We start from the raw sequence: 12366 nt of genomic DNA, 5'->3' as shown, positions 1-12366 counted from the left end.
TCAGGGCAGGACTAGTGGTTCAGGCCCCCTTTGGATTGGTTGGTGGCAGTTCTCTGGCCAGTTCTCTGGCCCAACCAGAGATGAGATTTGTAAGAGTTAGAAATGCTTCCATTGTGTCTGACCCTGCACAGTGCTTGAGAAAACCGTAACCCTCCCTGGAGTTCTTTAATGTGCCACTGGGGCCTTCGCCGGCCCAGACAGCATTGAAAACCTCAGATTTCTTTGAGAAATTCCATTCCCAGACCTCTGACCTTTTGTACCCTGATCCCCAGATCCACAGACAGACGGTGATTAAGTAACCAATTGCCATCAAGTCGACTCAAATTCACGGTGACCCCATGTGTGTCAACGTACCCTGTTGAAAAAGCTCCACAGGGTTTTCAGTGGCTGGTTTTTCAAGAAGTAGATCATGAGGCCTTTCTTCCAAGGTACCTCTGGGTAGACTCAAACCTCCAACCTTACGGTTAACAGCTGAACGCATTAACCATTTGCACCAACCAGGGATTGATGGAAAAAAAAAAAACCACAGTTGCTGTGGAGTCAATTCCAATTCATGGCGACCCCATGATTGTCAGAGTAGAACTGCTCCACAGAGCTTCCAAGGCTGTGACCCTTCGGAAGTGGATTGCAAGACCCTTCTTCCAGAGTGCCGCTGGGTGGGCACAAACCACCAACCTTTCATTTAGTAGCCAAGCACCTAGCCATTTGCACCACCCAGGGAGCCTACCCCTTGCCATCGAGTCAGTTCTGACTCAAAGCGACCCTATGGGACAGAGTGGAAGTGCCCCCATAGGGCATCCAAGGCTCTAATCTTTACCAAAGCAGACCGCCACATGTTCTTCCTCAGACTGGCTGATGGCTTCGAGCTTCCAGTTAGCAGCCAAGTGCTTTAACCATTGCACCACCAGGGCTTTTAGGGACCGATTAAACCAAACAAAAACCAAACCCACTGCCGTCAAGTTGAATCCAACTCCTAACAACCCTGCAGGACATAGTAGATCTACCCCATACGGTTTCCAAAGAGTGGCTAGTGGATTCGAACTAACGACCTTTCCGTTAGCAGCTGATCTCTTAATCACTGCGCCACCAGGGCTCTGGGAACTGATTGTGGGGATGCAAATGGCACCAGATTGACCTTGCACTTGGGCTCAAGATCAGGATGTAATGGGGCACTCGGTCAATGTCTGGACTACTAACCCTCCTGCAAAGTTACTAAAGTGTAGCCACTATGTCTCAGCCTTTCCTCGCCTGGGGGGACATATAAGAGCGCATTTACATCAATGCCCCAGATGCTCAGCACCCCCAGGCAGTTATTTTCTGAGGTCTCAGATGGGCACCCCTTTTGTGTCCACACATTGGCACGCCTGCTGCCAGCTAGGCTGTCTGACAGTTCTGCATGCCAGTCACCAGTCACCGTCAGGTCAAATCCAACTCATGGGAACACCATGTGAGTCAGAGTAGAGCGGTGCTCCACAGCATTCCCAATGGTTGATTTTTCAGAAGTTGATCACCAGGCATTTCTTCCAAGACCCCACTGGGTAGACTCGAACCTCTATCCTTTCAGTTAGCAGCTGAGCACATTAACCGTTTGCACCAGCCAGGGATTCAACAGTTGTGCAAGGCAGGTGTCATTGCCACCACCCCCAAGCCCCTTTATCCACATGGATTGGGCACCTAAGGCTCAGAGAGGTTGAGTAACTTGCTCAGGATAAACAGCTTCCGAACCAGTTGTCTTTTCCCCTTCTTGCTGTCTGTTGCCCACAAGCCTCTTGAAGAAGCTTCACAGATGCCATTGTGGCAGCACCCACTTGAGAACACGGTGTTCGCCCAGCTGCTAGTCCCTGACCCAGAGAGGTGTGGATCCCACACAAGGGTAGGAAGAATGGACCCTCCCCTGCTGGCGTGGAACACTTCTGCCAAGAGCAGGCTCATTCTGCATCCTCAGGCAAGACCTGTCCTCCCCCACACAGCCTCAATTCCCCATGTACACGTGAGCAGGTTGATTCAGACAGATTCCCAGATGCCTCCCAGGGTGCCCTGAGTGTCTGCACTTGTGCTGACTGCGGGAGAAGTTCTCCTACTTGTAGAGAGGAAGGAAAAGAAAAAAAAAAAAACAGCAAGGAAAAACCTCTGTGGCAAACCGCTGGGCCAGTGCCTGGTTTTGCTTGTTTGGAGCAATGTCTTAGCTGCAGGCAAGCTGGTCATCATCTCCCTGGGAGGCCTGGCCCAGATGCCTGGGGACAGGGCCAGCTGGGAGGAAGGGCTGTGGCTCCCCTGAGTCTGCTTTGCTGCCTGCCCTGGGGGCACCGCCTTCCCAGGAGCCAGGGCTCCCTGCCTGTTTCAGCCCGGGCTAGCCCACTGGGCACAGATTTCTTCCGCCTGTGTGTTGTTGTTGTTAGTTGGCATCCAGTTGGCCCCTGACTCATGGTGACCCCGTGCACAACAGAACAAAATGCTGCCAGTCCCGCGCCATCCCCATGATCGACTGCAGATCAGACCGTTGTGATCCACAGAGTTTTCATTGGTTGGTTTTCAGAAGCAGATCACCAGGCCTTTCTTCTTGATCCATAATTCATACTTGCTTGGTGAGTTGCAAGGCCTGCACACAGTAGGTGCTGAGCCAAGGTGCCTGCACTCAGTACCTGGAGGTCTAGAAACTTGGCCAAGGGGCATTCCTTCTGGCTCCCTTCCAGAAGGTTCTATATCCCATGTGTGCCCGACCTCTGCCAAGGCAGCAAGCAGACTGGGAGCTCCGCAGTCAGGATGGAGGCCATCTCAGTCTCACTGCTTCTCCTGCCTGTTTGGTCAAGTCTTGCTGCCTCTGTCTTAACAGTTGTTGCGGATATCGTGTGCCGTGGAGTCGATTCCAACTCAAAGCAATCCTATAGAACGGTGTAGATTTGCCCCAGAGGGTTCCTAGGCTGTAATCTTTACAGAGAGGAGCCCTGGTGGAGCAGTGATTAAGAGCTTGGCTGCTAACCCAAGACCAGCAGTTCAGATCCACCAGCCTCTTCTTGGAAACTCTGTGGGGCAAGAATTGCTCCCTGTCGGAACAGCCTGTGCTCATCACACCAGGCAGTCTTGTGTCCCTTCTAAGCCCTGCATATTGTTGGACTTTATAGTCTTGTGTGTGGATGTGGTAAATATACGTATATACCATTTCAACATTTTTTACATGTATAATTCAATAACATTAATTATATTCATCGTGTTGTTCAACCATCACCATTATTATCTGTTTTCAAAGTTTTCTGTCACCATTAATGGAAGCTCAGTACTCCCCCCCACCCCACCACCCACACCCCGCCCATGTCTGCTAGCCACTAATAGACTTTGGTCTCTGTACATTCAAATGTTCCAGATATTTCAATGAGATCATGTAATATTTGTCCTTTTGTGACTGACTGACTTTACTCAGCATAATGTTTTCAAGGTTCAATCATGTTGTATCATGCATCAGGACTCCATTTCTCTTTATGGCTGAAAAATATTCCATTGTACGGATATACCACTTTTGTTTATACATTGATCTGTGATGGACATTTTAGGTCGTTTCCGTGGACTTGATAGTCTTTTTTTGTTATTATTATTGTGGTGAAAATATACACAGCAGAACAGTCACCAATTCAACAATTTCTACATGACATTGATTACATTCTTCATGTTGTGCAACCATTAGGTCTTGATAGTCTATTAAAGCGAACTCTAGGAAATGGTGGGGAGGGACCCTTAGGCCTCCTTACCCTGCATTCCCTCCCTCCCTCCTTCCTTCCTGCCTATAACAAATGTCACCTGATCCTACCCCACTCTGGGAGTTGGGGGCGAAGATCTACATCCGATGCAGCCTCTACACATGGCAGTGAACTGATTTCTGGGAGAAGGAGGGGAAATCAAAGATGGTAGAAAAGTGGTGGAGGAGAGACTGGCCATGGGGTATGAGGGCTGCCAGAAGCTGAGCAGAGCAGAGTCTAGGCTAGGGGGTGGCACAGGAGGAAGTGACAGGACGACACCAGGTGGTTTCTGCCTGGTACCTGGTATAGACATTGGCTGTACTTAGCAGAAGGGAGCACCATGGGGAGATGTGGGAATGGGGAGATGAGCTGGGGCTTGGGCATGTTGCCTCCCAGTGGGGTTGTCCCAGAGATGGTTGAACACTGCAGCATGAATCTCAGAGTACAAGATGGGTTGGTTGTCGGTGTATGAGCTATTCACAGGGAGCCTCCAGTATGTGTTTGGAGTTGGCCCTGGAGAGGGTTCATGGACAGCCTCATTATTCTCCGATGAGGTCTTTCCAGGTGGGAGCTGGTCCGGCTGCCAAGCCCGCAGCCGCACAAGCCCGGCGTGCCCAGGGACACCCAGAGCCCCTGCCCAACTCCAGCCTGCCCCCAGGAGCTCCCCACAAGCCCTGGGAGGCGGTCCCCCCACCCTCCCCAGGCAGCCACCTGTCTGCCCTCCCACCTTCCCTCCGCAGCGGGCCTTCTGCCTAACTATGCCACCCAGGAGAACCACCCAGACGAATCCATTTGTTCAGCCACCTCAACTAAGGCAAATGTCTTCATCTGGCTTGAATTACGCAGATGGAGAATTTCACAGTAATGGCCATCAGAAATCCTCTGTGCTGCTCCACTTCACTCTCCACCGTGGGCCCTCCCACACCTCAGCCCAAGGCAAGCACAGCCTGGCCGAGGCCTGGCCAGAGCCCAGAAACCGGGAGCCACTCACAGGTCCTTGGGGGGAAAGCTGGGTGTCCTCTTTCTTGGGAGAAGAGGACAAGATGCCATGTGTGCTGAAGGAGCCACTGTTCCCACATCATCACTCACCCAGAGACCCGAGGGTGCTGACCAGCTCCTATGAGGCTCCCAGCACTGTCTGCCCACACTCAGGAGCTGAGGCAGAAATCAAGCCATGTGCCTTAGCCATGACAGGCCAAGATGCTCGTGAGGCCCAAATGGGCCATATCAATGGACTTGGCAGGGGACATGGAGGTGCCTCATATGCCCAGAGAAGCCAGGAGTGTGTTGTGGGGGTGCGAGGATCCTGGCCCCACATATCTATGCAGCCCTGGGCAATTCCAGCACAAAAGTCAAACTAAAGGTCTGTGTTCAGGATCAGGGAAAAGCAAGGGCTGTGTAACTGGCATGCATTTCTGCCCCCAAATCTCAGGGGCACAAGAAATAGCATGTTTCTAGTTTTCGAATTTTGTTTAACAATTCTGACTCCATTCCACCAGGCTGGCAACAAGCGCATTCTCACCTCACCCTCGGGCCTGTGTCACGGTCGGACTTAGCACCAAGGGGCCCCGCTGGGATCCACAGACGTCCCAGCCCTTTCCCCATATTCTTTCTCGCTATTTCTCAGAGGCCTTCTGTGATGGACTGAATTGTGCCCCCCAAAATGATATGTCAAATTCCTAACCCCTGGTGCCTGTGAACATGACCTTGTTTGGAAATAGGGTCTTTGAAGATGTTATCCATTGCATTAACATCGGGTCTTACTGGAGTATAAGGAGCCCTGGTGGCACAACAGTTAAATGCTCAGCTGCAATCCGAAAGGTTGGCAGTTCAAACCCACCCAGCAGCTCTGTGGGAGAAACATGTGGTGATTTGCTTCCATAAAGATTACAGCCTAGAAAACCCCAAGGAGCAGTTCTGCTCTGTCATATGGGGTTGCCATGAGTTGGAATCGACTCAAGGGCACACAAAAACATACCGGAGTAGGATGGGTCCTAATTGCATCTGGTGGCATAGTGGTTAAGAGCTCAGCTGCCCACCAAAATGTCGGCAGTTCAAATCCTTAGAAACCCTTAGGGCAGTACTGCTCTGTCTTATAGGGTTGCTATGAGTTGGAATCAACTCTACAGCAACGAGTTTTCAGCAATGGGTGAGTGTCCTTAGAAGAGAAGAGGCACAGAGAGACAACATGACAATGCATCTATAAGCCAAGAAACTCCAAGAAACGCCCGGGGCCGCCAGAAACTGGAAGAAACAAAGAGGGATCTTCCCCTGAGCCTTCAGAGAGAACATGACCCAGCTGACATGTGCATTTGGGCTTGATGAAACAATACATTTCTGTTCTTCTAAGCCACCCAGTTTTGGTGTTTTGTTACAGCAGCTCTGGGAAATGCTCACACTCTCTCATTCAGGGCACCCAGAGAAATACTTCACTAGGCTCCCCTTAACAACATCAGCCAGGGCCTCTGACCCAGGCTGCTTCTGCTTTTCTGCCTGCCCCAACCTCTGAGTCACAGAGCACAAGCAGGCCTGGTCACCTGCTTGAAAGCAGGGAAAAGACACAGACACACAGTAGCATACACACTCACACATCAAACACACATGCACACACACACGCATTCACACTTACACACTAATACACGCACAGACACATTTCTCAGTGAACTATCCTGCCTCAGACCTGATTCATGGCCAGTCTCCCGTCTCCCCATGGGGGTTGTTGAGCGGTCTTGAGGTTGACTCTTCTAGGAAGGGGCAGTTCCTTGTACTATGGTCACAGCCAAATACCCACTGGTCCCTCTGTCACTTGCAAGCCCAGCACAGAGCCTGGTATGCAGTGGGTGAGAAGATAGAGATAAAAAATGTGATTTAAAATTGCAACCTAGTACATGCAACTCTTCACTACCCATCTGTCAGTTTGTCATTCTGTGGCGGCTGGTGTGGTGTTACGATGCTGAAAGCTCTGCCACCAGCATTTCAAATACTAGCAACGTCAAACCTAACCAGCAAGGAACAGGTTTCAGTGGAGCTTCTAGACTAGGAAGAAAGGCCTGATGATCTATATCTGAAAATTAGCCAATGAAAACCTTATGGATCCCAACAGAACATTGCCCAACAGAGTGTTGGAAGGTGAGCCTCCAAGGATGGAAGGCACTCAAAATACACAGTGGCCACAACAATGGACTCAAGCATACCAACTACCATGAAGATGGCACAGGACCGGACAACATTTTGTTCATTGTATATAAGGTCAACATACGTAAGCTGGAGCTGACTCAGTAGCAACTAACAACAACATAGGCAATTTTACTTCTGCACACCTTTTCCTCTGGCATCTGAGAAAATGGGAGAATCTGGGGATAGTTAGAGGGACTAGAGGAGGAGAGTGAAACAGAGGCAGGGGAGAAGGCAAAGGGACATCCGAAGTGTTTCCAGCAAGCTCCAGGAGAGGTGGGGATAGGGAATATTAACCGAGGCCTGAGACCCCCACTCCAACACCATGAGATGAGGCACTGGTGAGAGGGGCCAGGGCCCAAGGGCCAGGCACAGCGAAGTCACAGACCTCTGACTGGAAGAGGGCTGACCAAGTGTCAGGTCAACCAGAGCTCTTTCCTTCTTCGTTATTGCAGTCACTCTGGTCTTGGAGGCTGGTGTCGGGTAAAGGGGTAGAAGGCGGAGGCAGGATGGCCTGCATCATAAATTCAGAAAGGCTCGAAACATATGGGTGGAGGACTGAGTACAGAAAAGAATGTGTGTGTGCACGCGCATTGTCTGCAATAAATCATGACACATTTGTAAGCATCTCCCTGGAACTGTGGAGAAGGGAGGTGTGAAGGTTCTAGTGAGCAAAAGGACAGTAGCTGGATACTGTAGTGCCTGTTATTACTGAATTTAAGCGCCTGTAATACCATGTGTTATGGATTGAATTGTGTGCCCCCAAAATGTGTGTCAACTTGGCTAGGCCATGATTCCCAGTATTGTGTGATTGTCCACCGTTTTGTCCCTTGATGTGATTTTTGTATGTGTTGTAAATTCTACCTCTATGACATTAATGAGATGGGATTAGAGGCAGTTATGTTAATGAGGCAGGACTCAATCTACAAAATTAAGTTGTGTCTTAAGTCAAAATCTTTTGAGATATAAAGGAGAGAAGAGAGCAGAGAGACAGGAGGCCTCGCATCACCAAGAAACAAGAGCCAGGAGACTAGCCCATCCTTTAGACCCAGGGTCCCTGCATTGAGAAGCTCCTCAACTGGGGAAGATTGGTAACAAGGACCTTCGCCCAGAGCTAATGGAGAAAGAAAGCTTTCACCTGGAGCTAGCAGCTGACTTCAGACTCCTGGCCTCCTAGACTGTGAGAGAAGAAATTTCTCTTTGTTAAAGCCATCCAGTTGTGGGATTTCTGTTACAGCAGCACTAGATGACTAAGACACCATGATATGGTCTTTATTTGATGTGCTGTCTATGTTGTTTCATTTTGTTGTTGTTAGCTGCCATCGAGTCCACCCCCGGCTCATGGCAACCCCATGCAGAATGGAACCAAATGATGTGCAGTCTTGTGCCATCCCCATGATTGGTTGTTGATCAGACTGCTGTGATCCATAGGGTTTTCATTGGCTGATCTTCAGAAGTAGGTCACCAGGCCTTTCTTCCTAGAAAGTCTTAGCATGGAAGCTCCACTGAGACCTGTTCAGCATCATAGCAACCCACAAGCCTTCACTGACAGATGGGCGGTGGCTGTGCCTGAAGTGTTTTGGTTGGGAGTCAAACCTGGGTTTCCGGCATGGAAGGCAAGAATTCTACCACTGAACTACCACCACCCAGATCATTTTATTTTAATGACTATTAAAAACCATTTGTCAGGATGTTTGTAAGATCATTCCCACCCTCAGCCTTGTTTTTCTCATAAATCTGAAGTTTCTTAGCTGCAAACTCTTCTACCTCAAGAGTCTCCAGGTAGTAAGACTAGAGAACTGCTGTAAGAATAGGTGTGTGGGTGTACTTGTGAATGAACAAATGATTGAATGAATGAATGAATGAGTGAGGGATGAGGAATGTAGGTAATGGGGTGGCAGAGGAGCAGGGGTGCAGCAGCCCCAGAAGAAATGGGTGTCTCCCTTTTTTCCTCTCTCTACCAGCTGGCAGGGCATGATGGAAAGGCTGCCCCCACGTTGCTGTTGCATGGTAAATGTGGGTGAGCTGGGCAAGCCCTGTAGGTTGGGGGGAGCTGGCCACCAGCAGGCTGAGCCAAGTCCACTGGCTTTGCTTCTCAACAAGACCATCTGCCTTGTCTTCCTGTCTAGGTCCCCCTGGACGGCGTGGCAAGCCTGGACGAAGAGGCGATCCTGGTGAGTCCATGTTTTCTCATTTCCTAAGCCGAGGCTGGGAATCCACCATTGACGTAGGACCTGGCGGGGTTGCCAGGCCCCTCCTCCCCAGTAGTCATGACCCTTGGTCCTGGGTTAGATCTTCCTCTCCCTTCAGATTCCAGCCATTGCCCCTAGAGCCACAGCATCCAGCACTGCCTTTCTGTGGCTCCTTGACATCCAGTTCCAGTGACTTTTCCCTCAGTGCCCTCGGCCACTCCCTGGATCTTACTGTTGGCCTTGGAAACTTCAGTCCCCAGTCCCCTCTCTGTGGGAGCTGGTGATGAGCCCCTCAGGGTGTCTCCTCTTCCTCCCCACACTTGGCCCTTTCTCCTTCCTAGAGAGCAGAACCACCAGGGGAAGACTTCTTCAACTTCTTCCATACGACCTACACTCACCCATACTGGCCACCTCCTTCCCTCCCACCATCTTCTTCTGTCCTGCCCTCGAACCTGCTCTCAGCCACCTCTACCTGAGCTTCCCCTCTTCACATCTCATTCCTCTGCCTGTAAAAGTCCTCAGACCTTTTCCCTCAAAATGACCTCCCTCTACACGTGTCCCTATAGTGCCCCGTTTCACTCTGATCTACAGAGTAACTTCCCTGAGGAGGCATCTACCCTGTCTCCTCAGCTTTGCCCTCCATCTCAGCCACAGCTACCCCAGCCTCTTCATCTGAGAGTGCCCTGGTCAGAGTCAGCCGTGGCCTCCACACGTCCACACCGGCGGGCACTTCTGTATCTTTATCTTTCTTTTTGTTGTGGTAAAAATACATATAAAAGAACATTTGCCTGTGCCACATTTTTTACATGTACAATTCAATGACATTAATTACATTCATCATGTTGTGCAATTATCACCATTATCCTTCTCCAGATTATTCCACCACCGTTAACCGAAACTCAGTGTCCCCTAAGCAATGACTGCCTCTTTCCCTCTACCTCCCACCCCTGGTAACTGCTGATAAACTATGGCCTCTATGCATTTGCCTATTTCATTTAAGTGGAATCATATAATATTTGTCTTTCTGTGACTGACTTATTTCACTCAGTATAGTGTTTCCAGGGTTCATCCATGTCGTAGCATGTATCAGAATTTCATTTCTCATTATGACTGAATAACATTCTATTGTGTGTATATATCGTGTTTACCCATTCATCTGTTGATGAACACATGCATTGTTTCCACCTTTTGGCTGTTGTGACTAGTACTGGAGTGAATACTGGTGTACATGTCTCTGTTCACATTCCTGCATTCACTTCTTTTGGGTATGTCTTTATCTTCTTGACCTTCACTGTTGGTCACTCCCTCTTTTCATGTTCCTGTGGCCCAAGTTTCTTCCCACATCGCTGACCCCTTCTTCTCCACATTTTTTAGAGGGCCCTGCCGGCCCCTTAAGTGCGGGAGTTTCCAGGGATCTTCCCTTGGCCCTCTTCTCTCCTCTCTGCCATGCCTCCCACTCCTGTGGCTTTAGCTACCACCATGACACTGACAATCCCCACCTCCCTCCCACCAGCCCAGTCCCCTCTTCTGAGCCCTGCTGGCTGGACACAGCATTGCTGAGCCCTGCAGAACCTCAACCTGATCTCCTCCTGGGTTCTCCATTGCAGAGAGTGGACTTCCAGCCACCTCTCCCCTGGTCATCATCCTGGACCACTCCCCTCCCACTTCCCACACCAAGTCCTGGCCAGTCTCCTCCTCAGTACGTCTTGCACACTTGCTGCCTTCTATGTCCCCACCACTGCACCCCCCTGTAGCTCTCAGTGCCCCCAGCCTCCTCCTCCAGCCTCATGCATGTCCATGGCCCCCTCACCCTCACAAGAGCCTCAGTCTTGTGTCTTCCCCTGCTCAGAATGTCTCCCTCTCCACTCTGACCCTGAGTTTATCCTTTTTGTCCTTCAACCGTAGCTCAAGTATCTCTTGCAAAAAGCCCTCTCTAACTCTCTGGCTGGGGGCTATCACCCGAATCTCCAACTTCCAGCACAGAGCCTGGCATGGAGTGGGCATGAATCAGGGAATAAATGAATGAATGAACACATAGGGCCTGCTCAAACCCAAACCAAACTCATTGCCATTGAGTCAGTCCTGACTCATGGAGATCCCATGGGTTGCAGAGTAGAACTGCACTCCATAGGGTTTTCAATGGCTGTAATCTTAGAGAGGTAGATCACCAGGACTTTCTTCTGAGGTGCCTTCGGATGGATTCAAACCACCAACCTTTCAGTTAGCAGCCAAGCACAAACTGTGCCATCTAGGAAACTTCACAAGGACGGGGAGGTGGTGATGCCAGGTGGACTTTTCACCATCAGTACCCCAGGCTGACTGGGCCCAGGGGAATCCAGGGACAGGTTCTCATGGAGCCTCAGAGTCTTCTCCCTGGGACCGGGCTTCTTGCTTCTTGTTCAGCTGCTGCTTTTCTACAAAGATCCTCCAAATAAACTCCCTAGGATTCACTGGTAGGAACACTCCCCCTTCATGTCTCTCTTTGTGCTTTGACTTCCAGAAGCTGAGGTTGTTTTGTGCTCAGTTGCTAGGCCTGCCTTTAGTCTGGGATTTGTGTGTGACAACCTTCTGTATCACCACGCCTCCAACACACACTTCATCACTCAGCTCTTGTTTTCTACCCTCATAAAAAGTTGTATTGCCTTTTATTGTAAGCTGCTGACATCCTTTTGGAAGGATATAAGGAATACATAGTAACTTTTTTAGAGCGAAGTATGAAATTATTCAATTCACTCAATGTACTCAAAACTTAAAATTATGACTCCAGTTTACAATAAAACCATGAATTAGGGAATGCCCTTAGTTATGCTGGTTCCCTTCATGTCCTTCACCTCATGTGTCCCTCACAGAGCCCTGCAAGATAAGAATGTATTGTTACCCCAATTTGCAGGTAAAGAAATTGAGGCTTCAAGGGGATAAGTGTCTTGTCTAAAGTCAGCTGCTGGGCAAGGCATGGGCAGCACCTCCTCTTCTTTACTGCTCTTTCTCCTGCGGGTGTCCCGAATTTTCTGTCTGTCAGAGAACAGTGTGAGTAGCAAAGAACAGACATCCCTCCCTGGTTGGCTTTGGCTGGGCCTAATGTTTGCTTCTAGTTTCCTACACATGCACATCCTGACTTCAGCTCCTTCCCTTGTACAAGCCAGGCCTTTTCCTGTCCCAGCTGAGCCCGGGGAGAAAGGCTTGTTTTTGCCTGGTAGGACAGTATCTGGCTGAGATGCCTTTGGCCAAGCTCCGGTCTTACAGATAGGGCCAACCCTGCCTGCCTGCGG

General features: G+C 50.0%; 1 protein-coding gene across 1 annotated transcript in view; it reads left to right on the top strand.

The window, feature by feature from the left end:
* COL23A1 (collagen type XXIII alpha 1 chain) overlaps positions 1-12366 on the top strand; it is a 431409-nt gene that overhangs the window by 342056 nt on the left and 76987 nt on the right. The window contains exon 6 of the mRNA XM_064279723.1: positions 9035-9079. Within this exon, the coding sequence (XP_064135793.1) occupies positions 9035-9079 (45 nt within the window). The remainder of the gene's footprint in view (positions 1-9034; positions 9080-12366) is intronic.

The sequence above is a fragment of the Loxodonta africana genome, chromosome 2 (assembly GCF_030014295.1).
Source record: "Loxodonta africana isolate mLoxAfr1 chromosome 2, mLoxAfr1.hap2, whole genome shotgun sequence".
NCBI lineage: Eukaryota > Metazoa > Chordata > Mammalia > Proboscidea > Elephantidae > Loxodonta > Loxodonta africana.
This window is presented reverse-complemented; position numbering and strand designations above follow the sequence as displayed.